At 41.8% G+C, this 20,682-nt stretch overlaps 1 protein-coding gene across 1 annotated transcript; it reads right to left on the reverse strand.

Annotated features, from left to right (window-relative positions):
• Positions 1 to 14,003: 14,003 nt before the first annotated feature.
• On the reverse strand, positions 14,004 to 14,363 carry LOC133048741 (interferon omega-1-like). The gene has a single exon (XM_061132514.1). It carries the CDS (start codon positions 14,361 to 14,363, stop codon positions 14,004 to 14,006), a length of 360 nt encoding a protein of 119 aa, XP_060988497.1.
• Between the last annotated feature and the right edge of the window lie 6,319 nt (positions 14,364 to 20,682).

Here is a 20,682-nt window from a genome sequence, read left to right on the forward strand (position 1 = left end):
TAAGTAGGGAACACGGTAGTTTTCATTTTCTAATCATTTCTATACACTTTTACTTCCTTTTTTGGTTTTCTGTTTTGTATTTTCAATACAGTCAAAGACATTTTCTTCCTTCTAGGCTGTTAATTTTGCCTTTTCCTAGTGACTTCAGAAGTTCCCATCCAAATGAATATTTTTCAATCAAATGGGAAAGGTCTTTGTCTTAAGTCTGTATTGATGGACATGTGTAATTACACAGGTTATTGCCCTTTTCTCTCATTCATAAGTGTTGCTGTCCTCTCATCCATGAACACATTGTTGGCTTGCTCTTAGGCTCCGTTTTTCCCTCTTAGTTTCCATAGGAAGCCAGGCTCTGCCAGCCCTATTGTTTCCCTATTTGTAAGAGATTTACCAGATCACTCTGGCAGTAAAGCTCTTGGAAACAAAGGATGAGTTTTCCTTAGTGTTTGATTTAGAGAAGAAGCTGATTATTATCAGTCCTTGAACTCCTCCCACATTTCTCTTCCTTCTGGAACACATTCCTGCAGATCCCTGCCCTTCAGGGAACCACGAGGGCAGATCTATTAGAGACATCACCCTTTCTTTCCATCATTTTCTTATTGGACACCTGTGGTGCTCCACAGACTGGGCCAATACACCCACCAGAATCCTGGTTCTTCTCAGGGATCATGGGTGAGGAGACTCTAATTCCAGGATAATTGTAGTTTCCCATCAGCACCCCACTCACAAGGGAGAGGTCACATGCAGCTACAGCCTGTCCTCTGGAGTGAGTGAGTCCCTTCCTCACCTGCTGGACTCCCTCCATGAGGGCAGGCTCACCACATATGTGGCCTCAACATCCCCTTTCTGTGGAGGGATTATTTATTTGTTGGGAAAATAAATTCTCTTCCTAAACCCCATCCTCTCCCCTGGAGTGTTTCTGTGAAGGACTGTAGGTCTTGGTGGTGACCTCCTCTTCTCCTGACCCATTTCGCAGGTGTCCAAAATATCAGCAGTGCTCAGATGCTGAGAGCAAAAGTGTGTTTGTGTAAGTTGGTGAAGACAATTTCCAACTGCAATCATTTTGCTTTTAGTAGAGAAATAATATTTACTTTGCCAAGTATAGTTTTTATTTTTCAACTCTTTACTTAAACACTTCAGCACTTGTTCTGCTCAGAGTTTCTGAGCTGGATGAAGGAGATTCAGTGATGGTGTTGTCTCTTGATGGAAGCTTATGTCACAGAATCTAGTGAGTTTCAGTCGTTTACTCAGGCAGTTGTTTCCAACTGGCATCTCTGTTCCTCTTTTTCTGTTTCCTCTGAGAATGTAGGGCAGTGAGACCCAGTCTATGAGATCAGGAGAAATAGCCTTCTTTCCTTGAGTGTGGTTTTTCATTGAAACGTTTTATATACACTTAGTGACGTATTGGACAAGATTTGTTTCACTGCTCCTTCTCTGGCTGTAATTCATGATCAGGTGAGAATAAGAAAGGGAAGTATAGAAAGCCGAGGGGCTGCATCACTTTCAAGAGGTTAGATTTTTTTGTTTCTCTTTGCAGTTATGCTAGAAAGTAAAATTCCATAGTTGTTCTGTGGGCAACTAGAAAACAAGGGTAAGTCTCAATATCATGAATATGAAAGAAATGAAGTTGCTTTCCCTGACACAGTGATGTGTCTCGGTTAGCCAACTTCAGGGCAGCATAGCTGGGGCCTAGGCTGTGGCAGAAGGGAAGGATCAGATCAATATGAACAACAGAAAGGCTGAGACATGGCTGCTTCTGATAAAAGCTCAAGGAAGGACAAGTCCTGAGTCTGTGGACTGCCATCATCTTTGTAAGACCAGCCACCTGATTTTTCTTTCATTTAATCCATATGTGGTCAGTATAGGGGAAGAAGGAAGAAGTCACACGCACCAGTTCATGGGAGATGGGCAATCAGAACCCCAGTTGCTCGAACACTAACCCTCTCTCACAGGGTCAAGGAGACCAGCCTTGCTGTGCATCTGTGAAAATCCACCTGGGCAATGAGAATTTGCATTGAAAAAAATTAGAACGAAAGGGAATGAAACGATTCCAAAAGATCCTGATCTTAATCTGGGTAACAAGTATTATGATATGAAAAATGATAACTGAATTTTATTGATTGCTAACCCTAATCTCCCTAATATCCCACCTTGCGATATGATCCCATTGATGGGTTGGGTTTCTTCGGGTTTTTAAGAATTTGAAATGTATTTATTTTATGTATTCATTTGCCTGTGCTAGGTCTTAGGTCAAGATATTTTTTATTTTGGCATAATGTAGATTTTCACTTAATACACCATTTCCTACCTAAGAAGCATCTCGTATGCCAAGTGCACTGATTGCATGGTGACCTGATGCCCACTAAACGTCTCGGTGTGCTTGGTACGGTCATGGGATTATTTTATTTGCTAGTAAAATTTTTAAATGTGTAGATATGCTTTGTAGAATGCTAGAAAAGATTTAGCTATTCTAATTTGCACAGGTAGAATTTTTGCATTAAAGATTAGAGTTGAGCAAGGCACAGATAAGGCATAGTCATCTTTAGGGTAGACATGAAATAATGGCGAAACCGTTGTATACACCTGTCACAGTAATAACGCTCACAGCTCTTTAATGTGTCCCTGATGCTTTGTATAATGTACTCATTTAAGATAATTTTGCAGGTTGGTATATTAACATCATATAGAGTACATAACATGAGATGGTATATTGAATGGAGTCTCATTACCCCTATTTTGATTTTATTTGGAGAATAATTGCTTTACATTGTTGTGTTGGTTTCTGCTGTACAACAACATAAAATAGCTATAAGTACACATATATCCACTGCCAAGTCCTTATTTTAAAGCTGAGAAAACAGTAGCATTGGATAGAAGCATCGACTGGACTAAATGATGCAGGAAATTGTGGGACAAGGAAAACGATGCCCAGATAAGAAATATACTGGTCACCTGAGAAGACAAGAGTAACCCACAAAAATAAAAACAAAAAATGTAGCAAGATTGGCGTTTTCAAACAGTTTAACTGGTAAAACTATTTTAAGCTTATCATTATGATTATTATCATTATTACACTTACACTTTTATTGACACCCCTGAGGACCAGCAGTATCCTACCATTGTGCAGGATGCTGGGTGGGAATAAGAAATGGAGACTTGCTCCCGCTCTGGGGAGTCAATTCCTCCCCATTTAAGGGACTGTCAGTTAGAAGGTCCTGCTGGAGGATGTGTGTGGGGGAGGGGAGTTTAAAATGAAAAGAAAGGCTTTGATCTTGAAAAGTACAGGTTATAGGAAATTCTTAAAATAATAAAAGTTGACATATGGTGAATGAAATGTAGCAATTGGTGGGATCTTTGTTGATCAATTTTGATGAATGAATCCTGGCTTGTTACTGCAGGAACTTGGATATACTTCAATAAAAATCTTTTCTGTACAACATGTTGACGTATTGATTTTCAAAATCTTTCTTAGAAAATCTTACTAGAATGCTTTGGAAGATGGTGGAAGAATAGGAAGGGGAGACCACTTTCTTCCCCACAAATTCGTGGAAAGAGCATTTGAACACCTAGCAAATTCCACAGAACAACTTCTGAATGCTGGCAGAGTATATCAGACACCCAAAAAGTCAGCCCATTGTCTTTGAGAGGAGATAGGACAAAATATAAAAGATAAAAAGAGAGACAAAAGAGGTAGGGACGGAGATCCATCCAGGGAAGGGAGTCTTAAAAAAGAGAATTTTCAAGACACCAGGAAACACTCTCTCTGGCGGGTCTGTGGCGGGCCTTGGAATCTCAGAGGGCAAAATAAGCGGAAGGAAAAATAAATACATAGTGAAATCCCACAGATTAAGTGCCTAACAGCAACTCCCAGCGCAGCAGCAGCTCAGACACTGGCATCCCCCACTTGCAAGCAGGGGAGGGACAGGGAGGAGCAGGTGCATTGCTTAGGGTAAGGTCTGGGCCTGAATACCCTGAGGGCAATCTGAGGGAACTAGGTTGAGAGAGCAATCCAAACTGTGGGATAGCTATCCCGTGAGCCCCGCGAAAAGCCCAAACCTAAGACACCGCCAGGCAGGCTCACAGGACAAAGGACTGAGCAGAGCCAGCCGGCTACGGACCGGCCCATTCCCCGCCAGAGACAGGCAGGGGAGGGCAGCCAGAGCAGGAAGGGGGCAATCGGCCCCAGAGAGGCATCCACCAAACTGCAAGCAGACTTCTCTGCTAACCAAGACTTCTTGGGGGTTCTGGACGGTCGACATCCGCCGGGAGGGTCACAGGCAGAGACCAGCTCCCCAGAAGAGACACAGGGCACACGTAAGAAGGCCAGATAACCAAGTGGCTGGAAGCGGGGAGGGGGTAAGCCGCAGCCTCCACCTGGGGTGAATACGCGTGCCTAGCACCTGGCCACCTGAGCGGCTCAGGCCTGGGGAGGGCGCAAAACACTGGCCCAACCAAGTCTGCGCCTTTGTGGAGTACCCGAGAACCTGGACCTGAGCGGCTTAGACCTGGGAAGTGCATGTAAACCAGGGCCCGCCTCAGACAGTTCCCGGCACAGCAACCGAGAGTCTGAGCAGTGTGGACGGGGAAAGCACACACGCCGTGAGCGGGGCAAACCAGTGTGGCTGAGCCACTGTGAGCACACGCCAGTGAGATTTGTTCGCAGTGTTCCTCCCTCCCCAAAGCACGACTGAACAAGCGAGCCTAAAAAAAGTGACCACCACCCGCCCCTTGTGTCAGGGCGGAAATTAGACACTGAAGAGACCAGCAAACAGAAGCTAAAATAAACAGAGGGAACCGCTGTGGAAGTGACAGGTGCAATAGATTAAAACCCTGTAGCTAGCACCAACTACATAGGAAGGGGCCTATAGACCTTGAGAAGTACAAGCCAGACCAAGGAACTATCTGAAGATGAACTGACCCCACACTGTCTGCAACAGCTCCAGAGAAAGTCTTAGATATACTTTTACTACTATCATTTTTTAAATTTAAAAAACATTAAATTTTTTTTATTTTATTTATTTTTTAAGTCTCCATTACACCTTTACTTTTCATTTTTTATAACCTACTCTTTCCTTGAAAAAAGAATCCTATTTTTAAAGCAAATATTATAATTATATTCTATTTTTATAATTATATTTTATATGAAGATAGTATATTAATATTTTAATATTATGTTATATTATAATTATAATTAAAACTTCACATATTATAATCTCTGTGACTAATCTTGGTTTGTTTTCTTTTTTTTTTTTTTTAATATTGTATTTTGGGGAATCTAACCCATACTCAAGATTTTTAATCTTTGCTTTTTGGTATTTGTTATCAACTTTGTACCTTTAAGAACCCAAACGTCAGTAGCCATTTTTACTTGGGAGCTGCATCACTGGCCTGATTGCTCTCTACACCTTTGGACTCTCCTTTCTCTTCACCAGGTCGCCTCTATCTCCCCCGCCACCTTTACTTCTCTACCCAACTTGGTGAATCTCTTTGTGTGTTCCGGGCTGTGGAGAACACTTAGGGAACTGATTACTGGCTGGATCTGTCTCCCTCCTTTTATTCCCCCTTTTACCCTCCTGGTCACTGCTGTCTCCTTCCTCCCTCTTCTCCTCTCTGTGTAACCCCGTGAACATCTCTGAGGGGTCCAGACCGTGGAGAGCAGATAGGGAAGTGATTACTGGCTACCTTGCTCTCTGCCCTTTTGATACACCCTCTGCTCCTCCTGGTCACCTCTAACTCCCTCTTCCCTCTTCTCTTTTCCATGTAACTCTGTGTGCCTCTCCGGGTGTCTCTCACTGCGGAGAAACTTTTCATCATTAGCCTAGATGTTTTGTCATCAGTGCTGTATAGATGGAGAAGTCTTGTGGCTACTGTAAGAATAAGACTGAAAACCAGAGGCAGGAGGCTTAAGTCCAAATCCTGAGAACACCAGAGAACTCCTGAATCCAGGGAGCATTAAATGATAGGAGCTCATCAAACGCCTCCATACCTACACTGAAACATAGCACCATCCAAGAGCCAACAAGTTCCAAAGCAAGACATACCACGCAAATTCTCCAGCAACACAGGAGGCTGACCAAAGTCACACCAAACCCACTGACACCTCAAAACTTATTACTGGACACTTCATTGCACTCCAGAGAGAAGAAACCCAGCTCCACCCACTGGAACACCAACACAAGCTTCCCTAACCAGAAAACCTTGACAAGCGACCCGTCCAACCCCACCCACAGTGAGGAAGCTCCACAATAAACAGGAACCACCAACTGCCAGAATACAGAAAGGCCACCCCAAACACAGCAATATAAACAAGATGAAAAGGCAGAGAAATACCCAGCAGGTAAAGAAAAGGATGTATGCCCACCAAACCAAACAAAAGAGGGAGAGATAGGGAATCTTCCTGATAAAGAATTCCAAATAATGATAGTGAAAATGACCCAAAATCTCGTAAGCAAACTGGAGTTACAGACCAATAGCCTGCAGAGAAGGATCAAAGATGCAAGAAAGGTTTAGTAAAGACCTAGAAGAAATAAAAAAGGGTCAATATATAATGAATAATGCAGTAAATTGAGGTCAAAAGCACTCTGGAGGGAACCAAGAGTAGAATAAAGGAGGCAGAAGATAGAATAAGTGAGGTAGAAGATAGAATGCTAGAAATAAATGAAACAGAGAGGAAAAAAGAAAAAAGAATTCAAAGAAATGAGAACAACCTCAGAGACCTCTGGGAAAATGTGTAACGCCCCAACATTCGAATCTTAGGAGTCCCAGAAGAAGAAGACAAAAAGAAAGACCATGAGAAAACACTTGAGGAGATAATAGTTGAAAACTCCCCTAAAATGGGGAAGGAAATAATCACCCAAGTCTAAGAAACCCCCAGAGAGTCCCAAACAGGATAAACCCAAGGCAAAACACTCCAGGACAGATATTAATCAAATTAACAAAGATCAAACACAAACAACAAATATTAAAAGCAGCAAGGGAAAAACAACAAATAACACACAAGGGGATTCCCATAAGGATAACAGCTGAACTTTCAATAGAAACTCTTCAGGCCAGAAGGGAAAGGCAGGACGTACTTAAAGTGATGAAAGAAAATAACCTACAGCCCAGACTACTGTACCCAGCAAGGATCTCATTCAAATATGAAGGAGAAATCAAAAGCTTTACAGACAAGCAAAACCTGAGGGAATTCAGCACCACCAAACCAGCTCTCCAACAAATGCTAAACGATCTTCTCTAGACAGGAAACACAGAAAGGTTGTATAAACTTGAACCCAAAACAATAAAGTAAATGGCAATGGTGTCATACTTATCAATAATTACCTTAAACGTAAATGGGTTGAATGCCCCAACCAAAAGACAAAGACTGGCTGAATGGATACAAAAACAAGACCCCTATATATGCTGTCTAAAAGAGACCCACCTTGAAACAAGGGACACATGCAGACTGAAAGTGAAGGGCTGGAAAAAGATATTCCATGCAAACAGAGTCCAAAAGAGAGCAGGAGTACCAATACTCACATCAGATAAAATAGACTTTAAAACAAAGGCTCTGAAAAGAGACAAAGATAGACATGACATAATGATCAAAGTCAATCCAAGAAGAAGATATAACAATCATAAATATATATGCACCCAACATAAGAGCACCACAGGATGTAAGACAAATGCTAACAAATATGAAAGGGGAAGTTAACAATAACACAATAATAGTGGGAGACTTTAATACTCCACTCACAACTACGGATAGATCAACTAAACAGAAAATTAATGAGGAAACACAAACTTTAAATGATACAATAGGCCAGTTAGGCCTAATTGATATCTATAGGACATTTCACCCCAAAATAATGAATTTCACCTTTTTCTCAAGCTCACAGAGAACCTTCTCCAGGATAGATCACATCCTGGGCCATAAATCTAGCCTTGGTAAATTCAAAAAAATTGAAATTATACCAAGCATCTTTTCTGACCACAATGCAACAATATCAGATGTCAATTACAGGAGAAAAACTATTAAAAATGCCAACATATGGAGGCTGCACAACACGCTGCTCAACAACCAACAAATCACAGAAGAAATCAAAAAAGAAATCAAAATATGCATAGAAATGAATGAAAATGAAAACACAACAACCCAAAACTTATGGGACACTGTAAAAGCAGTGCTAAGGGGAAGGTTCAAAGCAAAACAGGCTTATCTCCAGAAACAAGAAAAAAGTCAAATAAATAACCTTACTCTACACCTAAAGCAACTTGAAAAGGAAGAAATTACCAACCCCAGGGTTAGTAGAAGGGAAAAAAATCTTAAAAGTTAGGGCAGAAAAAAATGCAAAAGAAGCAAAAGAGATGGTAGCAAAAATCCATAAAACCAAAAGCTGGTTCTTTGAGAAGGTAAATAAAATTGACAAACCATTAGTCAAACTCATCAAGAAACAAAGGGAGAAGAACCAAATCAACAAAATTAGAAATGAACATGGAGAGATCACAAGAGATAACACAGAAATAGAAAGGATCCTAAGAGACTGTTATCAGCACCTGTATGCTAATAAAAGGGACAACTTGGAAGAAATGAACAAATTCTTAGAAAAGTACAACTTTCCAAAATTGAACAAGGAAGAAATAGAAGATCTCAACAGACCCAGCACAAGCACAAAAATTGACACTGTAATCAGAAATCTTCCAACAAACCAAAGCCCAGGACCAGACGGCTTCACAGCTGAATTCAACCAAAAATTTAGAGAAGAACTAACACCTATCCTACTCAAACTCTTCCAGAAAATTGCAGAGGAAGGTAAACTTCCCAACTCTTTCTATGAGGCCACCATCACCTTAATACCAAAACCTGACAAAGATGTCACAAAAAAAGAAAACTATAGGCCAATATCACTGAAGAACATAGATGCAAAAATGCTTAACAAAATTCTAGCAAACAGAATCCAACAACATATTAAAGAGATCATACATCACGACCAAGTGGACTTTATCCCAGAGATGCAAGGATTCTTCAATATCTGCAAATCAACCAATGTAATACACCATATTAACAAATTGAAAGATTAAAAACCATATGATTATCTCAGTAGATGCAGAGAAAGCCTTTGAGAAAATTGAACAACCATTTATGATAAAAAAAAAAAAAAACCCTCCATAAAGCAGGAATAGAAGGAACATACCCCAACATAATAAAAGCTATATATGAGAAACCCTCAGCAAACATTATCCTCAATGGTGAAAAATTGAAAGCATTTCCCCTAAAGTCAGGAACAGGAGAAGGGTGCCCACTCTCACCACTATGATTCAATATAGTTTTGGAAGCTTTGGCCACAGCAATCAGAGCAGAAAAAGAAATAAAAGGAATCTGTATTGGAAAAGAAGAAGTAAAACTCTCACTGTTTGCAGATGACATGATCCTCTACAATGAAAACCCTAAAGACTCCACCAGAAAATTACTAGAGCTAATCTAAGAATAGAGTAAAGTTGCAGGATATAAAATTAACACACAGAAATCCCTTGCATTCCTATACACTAACAATGAGAAAACAGAAAGACAAATTAAGGAAACAATTTCATTCACCTTTGCAACGGAAAGAATAAAATACTTAGGAATAAATCTACCTAAAGAAACCAGTCCTATATACAGAAAACTATAAACCACTGATGAAAGAAATCAAAGAGGACACAAATGGATGGAGAAATATACCATGTTCATGAATTGGAAGAAGCAATATAGTGAAAATGAATATACTACCTAAAGCAATCTATAGATTCAATGCAATCCCTATCAAGCTACCAATGGTTTTTTTCAGAGAACTAGATCAAATAATTTCACAATTTGTATGGAAATACAAAAACCTCAAAGAGCCAAAGCAATCTTGAGAAAGAAGAATGGAACTGGAGGAATCAACCTGCCTGACTTCAGTGTCTACTACAAAGCCACAGTCAGCAAGACAGTGTGGTACTGGCACAAAGACAGAAATATAGATCAATGGAACAAAATAGAAAGTCCAGAGATAAGTCCGCACACCTATGGACAACTTACATTTGACAAAGGAGGCAAGAATATACAATGGAGAAAAGACAATCTCTTTAACAAGTGGTGCTAGGAAAACTGGTCAACCACTTGTAAAAGAATGAAACTAGAACACTAACACCATGCACAAAAATAAACTCAAAATGGATTAGAGATCTAAATGGAAGACCAGACACTATAAAACTCCTAGAGGAAAACATAGGCAAAACACTCTCCAGCATAAACCACAGCAGGATCCCCTATGACCCACCTCCCAGAATATTGGAAATAAAAGCAAAAATAAACAAACGGGACCTTATCAAAATTAAAAGTTTCTGCATAACAAAGGAAACCATAAGCAAGGTGAAAAGACAGCCTTCAGAGTGGGAGAAAATAATAGCAAATAAAGCAACTGACAAAGAATTAATCTCAAAAAGATACATGCAACTCCTGCACCTCAATTCCAGAGAAATAAAAGACCCAATCAAAAAGTGGGCCAAACAATTAAACAGACATTTCTCTAAAGAAGACGTACAGATAGCTCACAAACACATGAAAAGATGCTCAACATCACTCATTATCAGAGAAATGCAAATCAAAACCACAATGAGGTACCATTACATGCCAGTCAGAATGGATGCTATCCAAAAGTCTACAAGCAATAAATGCTAGAGAGGGTGTGGAGAAAAGGGAACACTCTTACATTGTTGGTGAGAATGCAAACTAGTGCAGCCTCTATGGAGAACAGTGTGGAGATTTCTTCAAAAACTGGAAACAGAACTGCCATATGACCCAGCAATCCTGCTGCTGGGCATACACACTGAGGAAACCAGAACTGAAAGAGACACGTGTACCCCAATGTTCATCGCAGCACTGTTTATAATAGCCAGGACATGGAAGCAACCTAGATGCCCATCAAGAGATGAATGGATAAGGAAGCTGTGGTACATATACACAATGGAATATTACTCACCCATTAAAAAGAATACATTTGAATCAGTTCTAATGAGGTGGATAAAACTGGAGCCTATTATACAGAGTGAAGTAAGCCAGGAAAAAAAACACAGTACAGTATACTAAAGCATATATATGGAATTTAGAAAGATGGCAATGATAACCCTTTATGTGAGACAGCAAGAGAAACACAGATTTATTGAACAGTCTTTTAGACTCTGTGGGAGAGGGAGAGGGCGGCATGACATGGAAAAATGGCATTGAAACATGTAAATTATCATATGTGAAATGAATTGCCAGCCCATGTTCGATGCATGAGACAGGATGCTTGGGGCTGGTGCACTGGGATAACCCAGAGGGATGGGATAGGGAGGTAGGTGGGAGGGGAGTTCAGGATGGGGAACACATGTACACTCATGGCAGATTCAAGTCAATGTGTGGCAAAACCAATACAATGCTGTAAAGTAGAACAAATAAATTAATTAATTTTTAAAAAGGACGTAGGGAAAAAACAAAGAAAATCATACTATTTCAAGACAGACAACATACGTGTTTCCAGTAATGAACCTCGTGTTCAAAACTCAGCCACACGTATTTCCATGGTGGTGAATAAAAGATATGGTGGTTGTGCATGAGATAGTTCAGCATATTGCAAATGGTCAAATATCAAAGTTTTGGCTTAGCTTCTGGTTCAAGATGGCAGAGTAGAAGGACATGCACTTACCTCCTCACGCAAGAGCAACGAATTCGCAACTAGCTGATGAACAACCATCCAGAGGAGGACTCTGGAGCCCACTAGAAAAGGATGCCCCAGGTCCAAACACAAAGAAGAAACTACAATGAGATGTAGGAGGCACTCAAGCACAATAAAAATAAATCCCATACCTGTCAGATGGGAAACCAACAAACCGGAAAACAGTAATACCAAAAAAGTTCTCCCACTGGTGTGAAGGTTCTGAGCCTCACGTCATGCTTCCAAGCCTGCAAAGGGACTGGGAATCCCCAGGGAATCTGATTCTGAAGGCCAGTAGGATTTGATTCCAGGACTTCCACAGGAATGTGGGAGAGACTCTCCGCAGGGGCCAGACAAAATCTTGCATGCACCAAGACCCAGGGGAATGGAGCAGTGACCCCACAGGAGACTGAACCAGACCTAGGTCCTAAAGTTGGAGTCTCCTATGGAAGTGTGGTTCAGAAGTGGCTTGCCCTGGGGACAAGGGTACTAGCAGCAGCAATCCTGGAAGGTAGCCCTTGGTCTAAGCCCCTTGGAAGTTGCCGAAAATTAAGCACTTCATTCATTAGTAATGTTTCTCACTTCTTTAGTATGCGAAGAGGTAAAACTGGCTTCTGAACCACTTGTTGGGTTTTGTTCCTTCAGTAGCAAAACAGAGGCTCCAGGAGGTGACATTGCCAGCAAGTATGGACAAGGGATTCTATGGAAATGAGAAGTAGGATTGAACCTCGGACAGCCCAGAACTGGAGATCAGAACCATACACTTCACAGCCCCTGCTGTTTCTTTGCTGTCTCTGATTGTCTTTGATTATCTGCACTGATTCGCAATCTCTATTCTTTCCATGTTATCGTACCTATGTGAGATCAAACATTTTTGACTAATTCATCTTTCTCAAAGAGTTTTTTATGAACTCATAGGAATGCTTTTAGAAGTATGAAACCCCAAAATTGGAATGCTCTTCAGCATACAGCAAAGGAAAGTTCTCACACTGAAAGCACTATGGAATTAGCACCCAAGGTGAAAAGAAAACACCTTTGCCAGGGGCCCAGCACCTTTCCAGTGTCACCTTCCAGTCACTGTCTCAGGCCAGCTGTCCTGTCTCCTCCCTGAGGGCAGTCACTCTGTGATCCTCACAGTCCTGATGATTTCTGCCAGGAGCGTTTGATGCCTCTTGTGTTATATGCCGTCATTGAATCCAAACAGTAATTATATGAAAACCACTCTTATTGTCCCCATATTAAAGGTGAGGAAACTGACCTGTAGTGTTTGTGATATGTTTCAGGGGCACACTGTGGGTAAGTAGCAGAGCTGGGAGCCAGAGGTTTTGACATTTCTAGAACTCCTCTCACTTGGGCTCTCTTCCTGTGGCTTCCACTCTGACTACACCGTGCAGCTAGAAACCAAAACAGAACAGAGCTCCTGTGTTGGAGGCAGTGAAGGTGCTGTGTAAGGGCGTGAACTGCTCAGTCAGGCAGGACTGAGGAGAAGGTGGGAGACAGAACAGGAATCAGGAGAGGCCAGTTAACACCGTATGTCATCAGCTTTCCAGCAGGAGGAGACTGCTTCCCTCATATACTTATATCAACCATTCGGTAATGAGTGGGTATAAATTAGTTATGCCTATGACATCAAGATTAGCCCTTTTCAACAGTCTCATAATTTCCCTTCTTCTTTTTTCTATTTGGCACCCTCCACAGCTTATAGGATCTTAGTTCCTCAACCAAGGCTCCCTGAAGGAAAAAAGAGTCCTAACAACCACACCCACAGAAAATTCTCAGAATTCCACCTTTTGACAAACATTTCCTAGAAAATGTTACAACTGTTCCACCGTATAAAGTGAACAAATATTATTTTCTGATAGGTGTATGTAGACAACATAAGGATTTAGGTTTTCAAATTGAAAACTCAAGAAATTTATCTTGATAACTATTTAATAAAAAAGCAAATAACAATTTTAATGAAAGGGGGAAATATATTTTTTAAATTTTAATACGATGTAAACATACACATCTTTTATATGAAAATATAAATATGATGAGATAAAATATTACTTGAACTAAATAAAGAATAAATAAATAACATCAGGGCAGTCATCACTTATGAATTGATACCCTGCACTTGAATACTTTGATATCTACTTGCTTATTACCGCTGACAAGTATTGGCTGAGTTAATTCAATAAATTTGGTGGCTGAAGCAGAATTCAGAGTCTTCTGAAATGACCCCAGGTGAGTATACAAGGGTGACGTGGCATGTTAGTCAGTGAGTCATTTCAAGGTGAGTTCAGGTCTCCATCTTACATTCTTATCCTATCTTGCAAGCTGGTTGATGAAGAGAGAGAAGGCTCTCCTTATATCCATTCTGACGATTTCCCAGGCACAGTCGCTGTATTCCTTCTCATTCAGGTAGACATGGATTCCCTGGAAGTACGATGTCACGGGCTGTGTGGGGTCTGTCCTTCCCAGGGCAGAGTCTTCCTCTCCCGTCACCTGCTGCCAACAGTCATCCAGGTCAGCCAGCTGCTCAAGCAGTCCAGTGTGGAGCTGCTTCAGGAGGGTGGTGTCCCAGGCAGCAGAGAAGGCAGTGTCGAAGAGGTTGAAGCTCTGCTGGAGCATCTTGTGGACCACAGAGATGGCCTGGGCCTCCTGCAGCTGGCTGCCCTCCACCATCTACTGGGGAAAAGCAAAGTCTTTTCTGTCCTGCAGACCGAAGCGAGGGGAGAGCCTCCTCATTTGGTGCAGGAGAGTGAGGGTCTTCTCAGTGGCAGCCAGCACGTGGTTCAGAGACAGGTCACAGCCCAGGGACCCTCCAGGGCCATAGCTGACCAGCACCAGGGCCATCAGTAGAGAGAGCACGAGGGCCATGGGGAAGATGAGGCTGCTGCTGGGCTGGCGGAGACAGCGTCTGCTGAACCTTGAGGTAGGTTCTCTGATGCCATGCTTTCTAAGCAAGGCCATTAAATAGGGAACACAGTAGTTTTCATTTTCTAATATTTCTATACACTTTTACTTCCGTTTTTGGTTTTCTGTTTTGTATTTTCAATACAGTCAAAGTAAATTTCTTCCTTCTAGGCTGTTAATTTTGCCTTTTCCTAGTGACTTCAGAAGTGCCCATCCAAATGAATATTACTCAATCAAATCGGAAAGGTCTTTGTCTTAAGTTTGTATTGATGGACATGTGTAATTACACAGGTTATTGCCCTTTATCTCTCATTCATAAGTGTTGCTGTCCTCTCATCCATGAACACATTGTTGGCTTGCTCTTAAGGCTCCATTTTTCTCTCTTAGTTTCCATAGGAAGCCAGGCTCTGTCAGCCCTATTTGTTTGTTTCCCTATTTGTAAGGAATTTACCAGATCACTCTGGCAGTTAAGCTCTTGGAAACAAAGGATGAGTTTTCCTTAGTGTTTGACTTAGAGAAGAAGCTGATTATTATCAGTCCTTGAACTCCTCCCATATTTCTCTTCCTTCTGGAACATGTTCCTGCAGATCCCTGCCCTTCAGGGAACCACGAGCGCAGGTCTATTACAGACATTACCCTTTCTTCCCACCATTTTCTTATTGGACACCTGTGGTCCTCCACAGACTGGGCCAATACACCCACCAGAATCCTAGTTCTTCTCAGGGAACATGGGTGAGGAGATTCTAATTTGAAGATAATTGTATTTCCCCAGCAGCACCTCACTCACAAGGGAGAGATCACATGGAGCCACAGCCTGTCCTCTGGAGTGAGTGAGTCCCTTCCTCACCTGCTGGACTCCCTCCCTGAGGACAGGCCCACCACATCCTGTGGACAAGAATCTCCTCTCTGTGGAGGGCTTGTTTACTTATTGGGAAGATAGTCTTCCTGAAACCCCACCCGGTCCCCTGGAGTGGTTGTGTGAAGGACTCTAGTTCTCGGTGGTGACCTCCTCTTCTCCTGACCCATTTGGCAGGTGTCCAAATTGTCAGCACTGCTCAGAAGCTGAGAGCAAAAGTGTGTTTGCACAAGTTGGTGGAGGAGTTTCCAACTGCAATTATTTTACCTTTTCATAGATAAAGAATATTTACTTTGCCCAATATAGGTTTTATTATTCAACCCTTTTACTTAAACTCTTCAACACTTGTTCTGCTCAGAGCTTCTGAGCTGGAGGAAGGAGATTCAGTGATGGTGTTGTCCCTCATTGGAAGCTTATGTCACAGAATCTAATGAGTTTCAGTCATTTATTCGGGCAGTTGATTCTACTGGGCATCTCTGTTCCTCTATTTCTGTCTCCTCTGAGGTTGCAAGGCAGTGAGACCCAGGTTACTAGATCACGACAAATAGCCTTCTTTCCTTTACTTGAGCATAATTTTTCATTTAAACTGTTTATATACACTTAGTGACTTATTGGACAATGTTGGTATTCCTTTTCTGCTCTGGTTCTATTTCATGATGAGACAAGAACAATAAAGGGAAGTAAAGAAAGCCAGAGCGGCTGCATCTCTATCACTTTCAAGACGTTAGATTTTGTTTGTTTGTTTCTGTTTGCAACTTTCCTAGAAAATAAAATTGCATAGATGTTTTGTAGGCAACAAGAAAACAAGGGTAAGTCTCAATGACGTGATGAAGGGAAGTGGTTTTACCTGGTGTCATGAGGTATTCTGAGTTAGCAAACTGCAGTGCGGCACGCCTGGGGAGTAGGCTGTGGCAGAGGGGGAGGATGAGGCCAATTATGAAAAACAGAAAGCCTGGGACAGGGCTGCTTCTTACAGAAGCTCAATGAAGGCCAAGTCCTGAGTCAGTTGACTGCCTTCAGCTTTGGAAGACCAGCTAGCTGATTTTCCTTTCCTTTAATCCACATGTGATCAGTATAAGGGGAGATGGAAGAGAGACGGGCAATCAGAACCCCACTTGCTAAAACACAAACCCTCTCTGGCAGAGTTTAGGAGACCAGCCTTGCCTAGCATCTGTGTAGTTGATAAATCCACTTGGGCAATGAGAAGATGCTTTGAAAAAACTAGAATGATAGGGAATGAAATGATTCCAAAAGATCCTGATCTTAATCAGGTTAACAAAAAAATTATGATATTAAAAGTAAGAGCTGCATTTTATTGATTGCTAACCCTAATGATTTCTTTAATATTCCATTTTCTGATATGATCAGATTCATGGGTTGGGTTTCTGCAGGTTTTTGAAGAATTTTAAAAACATTCATGTGCTTATTTGACTGGGCCAGGTCTTAGTTGAAGCATGCTGGATATTGCATCTTCTTTGCTTCATGCAGGATCTTTACTTGGGCCATGGGAAGACTTGAATGCCTCATGCAGGATCTAGTTCCCTGAACAGAGATCCAACTCAGGCTCCCTGCTTTGGGAGCATGGAATCCTGGCCACTGGACCATCAGGGAAGTCTTAAGGAGTAGGGTTTCAATATATGAATTTGGGGAACACACACACATTCAGTCTGTAACATAGTAATAAGAAGATAGCAAGGTATTGTGTTTATGGTAAGGATTCGTTAGGATATGTTTCCTTCTCGGTATTTATTTGAGGAGAAAGAACACATTGCCTGATGCTACCCTCACTTTTTATGGCACATCCACCCTGAATTGTTTACTAATTAAATGTTATTCATGTTCATACTGTGAACTTAATTACCAAGGATCTACCAGGCTTCCCTGGTGGCTCAGATGGTAAAGAATCCACCTGCAATGCAGGAGACCAAGGTTCAATCCCTGAGATGGGAAGATCCCCTGGAGAAGGAAATGGTAACCCACTCCAGGATTCTTGCTTGGAGAATTCCTTGGGCACAGGAGCCTGACAGGCTACAGTTTATGGGGTCGCAAAGAGTCGGACTCAACTGAGCAACTAACACTTTTGTCAGACAAATTCCACAGACTCTCAGTGTTCATCAAAAATGACTGTGACAAAAACGACAAATTCCTTAGCCTCTGTAAGGGACTCACTTAATCCTTCCAACACAGTTGAAACTGAGTTAATATTCTCCTTTCCAAGAGCCCCCTGCTAAGACTTTATTTGAATAAAATAAGAGTGAATTTGCAAATCCCAGTTTCAAAATCTAATATGTCAGATTCCAAACTCCCTATCCACAGCAGAAACACCTGAGCACACTGCATGTACTGAACTCTCACTTATTCCCCTACTTTACTTCTAACACAAGATGTTCCTTTTTGTTTCATACCTCGATGTCACAAATCTCTTATTTCCATCAATTAAAGCCTCCCTCCAAATTCTAGATAAGCTGAGCGATTTACAAAGTATCCTGATTATTTTTTAGAAGAAGCAAATGAAATTATCAAGTGGTAGGTATTACTGAGAGTCTAGCTGTGCCTGACATAATTAATAATTCTAATAATTATAAAATAATCATAGTTCACTATCCAAGATCACTCATAGATTGTTAAGTGATCCTCACCATAAAATTGAAATATATGATGGACAAGGTCCTTGAGAGTTATGACCCCTGCGCGAGATTTGGATTACAAACATTTCAGTGAATCCACTGTAGAAAACCCCAAGCTGACGGTACTTGTGGATATAGGTAAAGCATACTTAATGCTACCAATTTTCATGAATGAGGGAAATGACTGTAAGAATACAAGACGACGCATGCTAACGGGTGAATTGTGAGGGATGGAGCAGAGCATCCCCATGGCCATCAGCAGGGAAACCAGGAGTCCAGAAAGTCAGCACTTCCCCTGGGCCTCAGGGAAACAGCTCAGGTCCTACCCTGAGCTAAGCCGCCCTCCAAGCTCCTTTCGCTGCGCCCCAACGGCCGGGAGGGGGCGCCCGATCTCTCAGGAACTGACAGACCGGCGCCGCAAACCCAGCTGGACCCGCCTCCAGGTACAGAGCGGCCAACTCGGGCGGCGGATCCTCCAGGAGAACTCGGGGATCGCCCTCGGAGGGAGCCGCCGGAGCCCAGGGAGGGCTTGGGGCCGCGCGAGCAGAGAGGAAACTTCTTTTTCGGGCCCGACTGCCCAGGGCAGCTTTGCCGCTGCTTCTGTCAGAGCCTTTGATGTCTGCACCTGCCCTTGTATCCACCCTCCCCTTCCTGGGAGGAGATTTTACCCAGAGCGATTTACAGCGGTGCCTGTTTATGCTGCGATTGATGGCTGGAAATCCAATGGCAACCCATCCAGTACGCTTGCCTGGAAAATCCCATGGACAGAGGAGCCTGGTAGGCTGCAGTCCACGGGATCGCGAAGAGTCGGACACGACTGAAGCGACTTAGCAGTAGCAGCAGCAGATGGCTGAAAATCAGAGCATGTTTTGGTATGTTTTCAGATTCAGGGCTGTTTCTGGGGAAAAGGACTAATTCAGGGACAATGGGAAAGGCATCTACAATCCGGACAGAAATCTACTAGATATTGGGATCCTCCAGTGGGAAGGAAGACTGGGGACAAGACTGAGACTTAAAGGAGCTCCCAGGGTTGAGAAAATTATTTCATTCAATAGTAATATAAAAAGGTAAATTTCTCTTGTAATATTAATTGTTTGAAAAATCTTTTAAAATAGATAAGTCTTAAACTCACATCAAGTTGAAATATTTTCCTTATGCCCCAACAGTACTTTTATGTTCCTGGCTTTAATGGAAGCAAAATCAGCAGTAATGGTTTCAAAACTGCTACTTTGTATATATCTCTCTTCACTGATGGAATGCCATATTTGATAAATTATGACCCAGTAACTATCTTAAATAACCTATCTCAACTTAACCAATCTCAATGTGCTTTTCCATCTCATGTCTTTTAACCAAGGATCATCTATTAAACAGTCATTTTTTATGTAGTCAGTTTTTCATTGGAGAGGTGCATTACCTTTTCAAAATGTCAAATCATATGGATAAGTTGCTTAAAAAGCTGCAATCAAAATGCTTTTGATTTCAGCATCATGTGTGCTCAGTAGGTATCAACTGTGAAATAGACGGTTGGGTATATGATTCCAGCATGCATCTTCGGAAGGCATCACCATCAAGACTGATTTCTAAAGCCCTGAAAACTAGAGCAGCTCATGACCTAGCTCATGAGTTTGAAAAGAAAACATTTCTGGGCCCTGAACACAGGAAAATCACAAGTGTCTTTGTCACAAATGAAACTCAGACTGGATACCAGCCAGATGGCAGGAGGGCAGTGTGAGTGTGGAGCCTGGGATCTGGTTGAAGACCTTAAAATCTGTGTGTCCTCTAGCTGGAGATCACAGAGTTTGAACAAAAATGAATAATGAACTTGTTTCCATGGGTAAAGTGACAATGCAAGAGCAATGGGTACATTGTGTGTGAATCAGAAATTCATAGAAGAAACCTGCATTTCCAGTGGATATGATGGGGAAAGGTTGTCACCTATTCTAGCATACTGGTCTTAAAACTAAAATCCACAGCTCTTCTTCTCAGATCTACTCTGTGATGCTGGGACTCCAGTTCCTTCCAGTACATTTCTCCTTTGCCTGCAGATTGTTTTACTTTTAGAGTTCTCCCGAACCAATTCCAAGAGATGGACTAGAAGGCTGGAGTATGACTGATGACAACCACCATCCATTAGGAACAGGAAAACTAATGGTTGCTGCTAGATGCTCTGTGTCACCAGTCAGATTGGCAAAAACCAAAAAGGATGATAAGATCCTATTTTGGTCAATGTGTGAGCACATATAAGGACTTAAATGGTCTTGAGTATTGGTTAATGTAGCCATTGTTATTGTGAACAGTTAGCAATATGCATGTGTGTGGTTTACGTATTTTGACCAATAAAATTGACTTCATGGCCACTTGTTCAGAGAAAGACACTCACTTGCATTATAAGACACCTGCACATACTTGTAGCAATCTCTCCTCTAAAAGCACTAATTTCTGAGAAGGACTGACTCTCAGGGGTGACGCTGCCCGCACTTAGGGACTGAAGTTTTTATGGAAAACAGGTAGGATCAAACCCAGGACAGCCCAGGCTTGGAGAGCAGAACCTCACACTTCATGGCCCTTGCTCTTTTCCTCCTGACTCTGCTTTGCTGCTGAA

This window comes from Dama dama, chromosome 29, assembly GCF_033118175.1.
Source record: "Dama dama isolate Ldn47 chromosome 29, ASM3311817v1, whole genome shotgun sequence".
Lineage (NCBI taxonomy): Eukaryota > Metazoa > Chordata > Mammalia > Artiodactyla > Cervidae > Dama > Dama dama.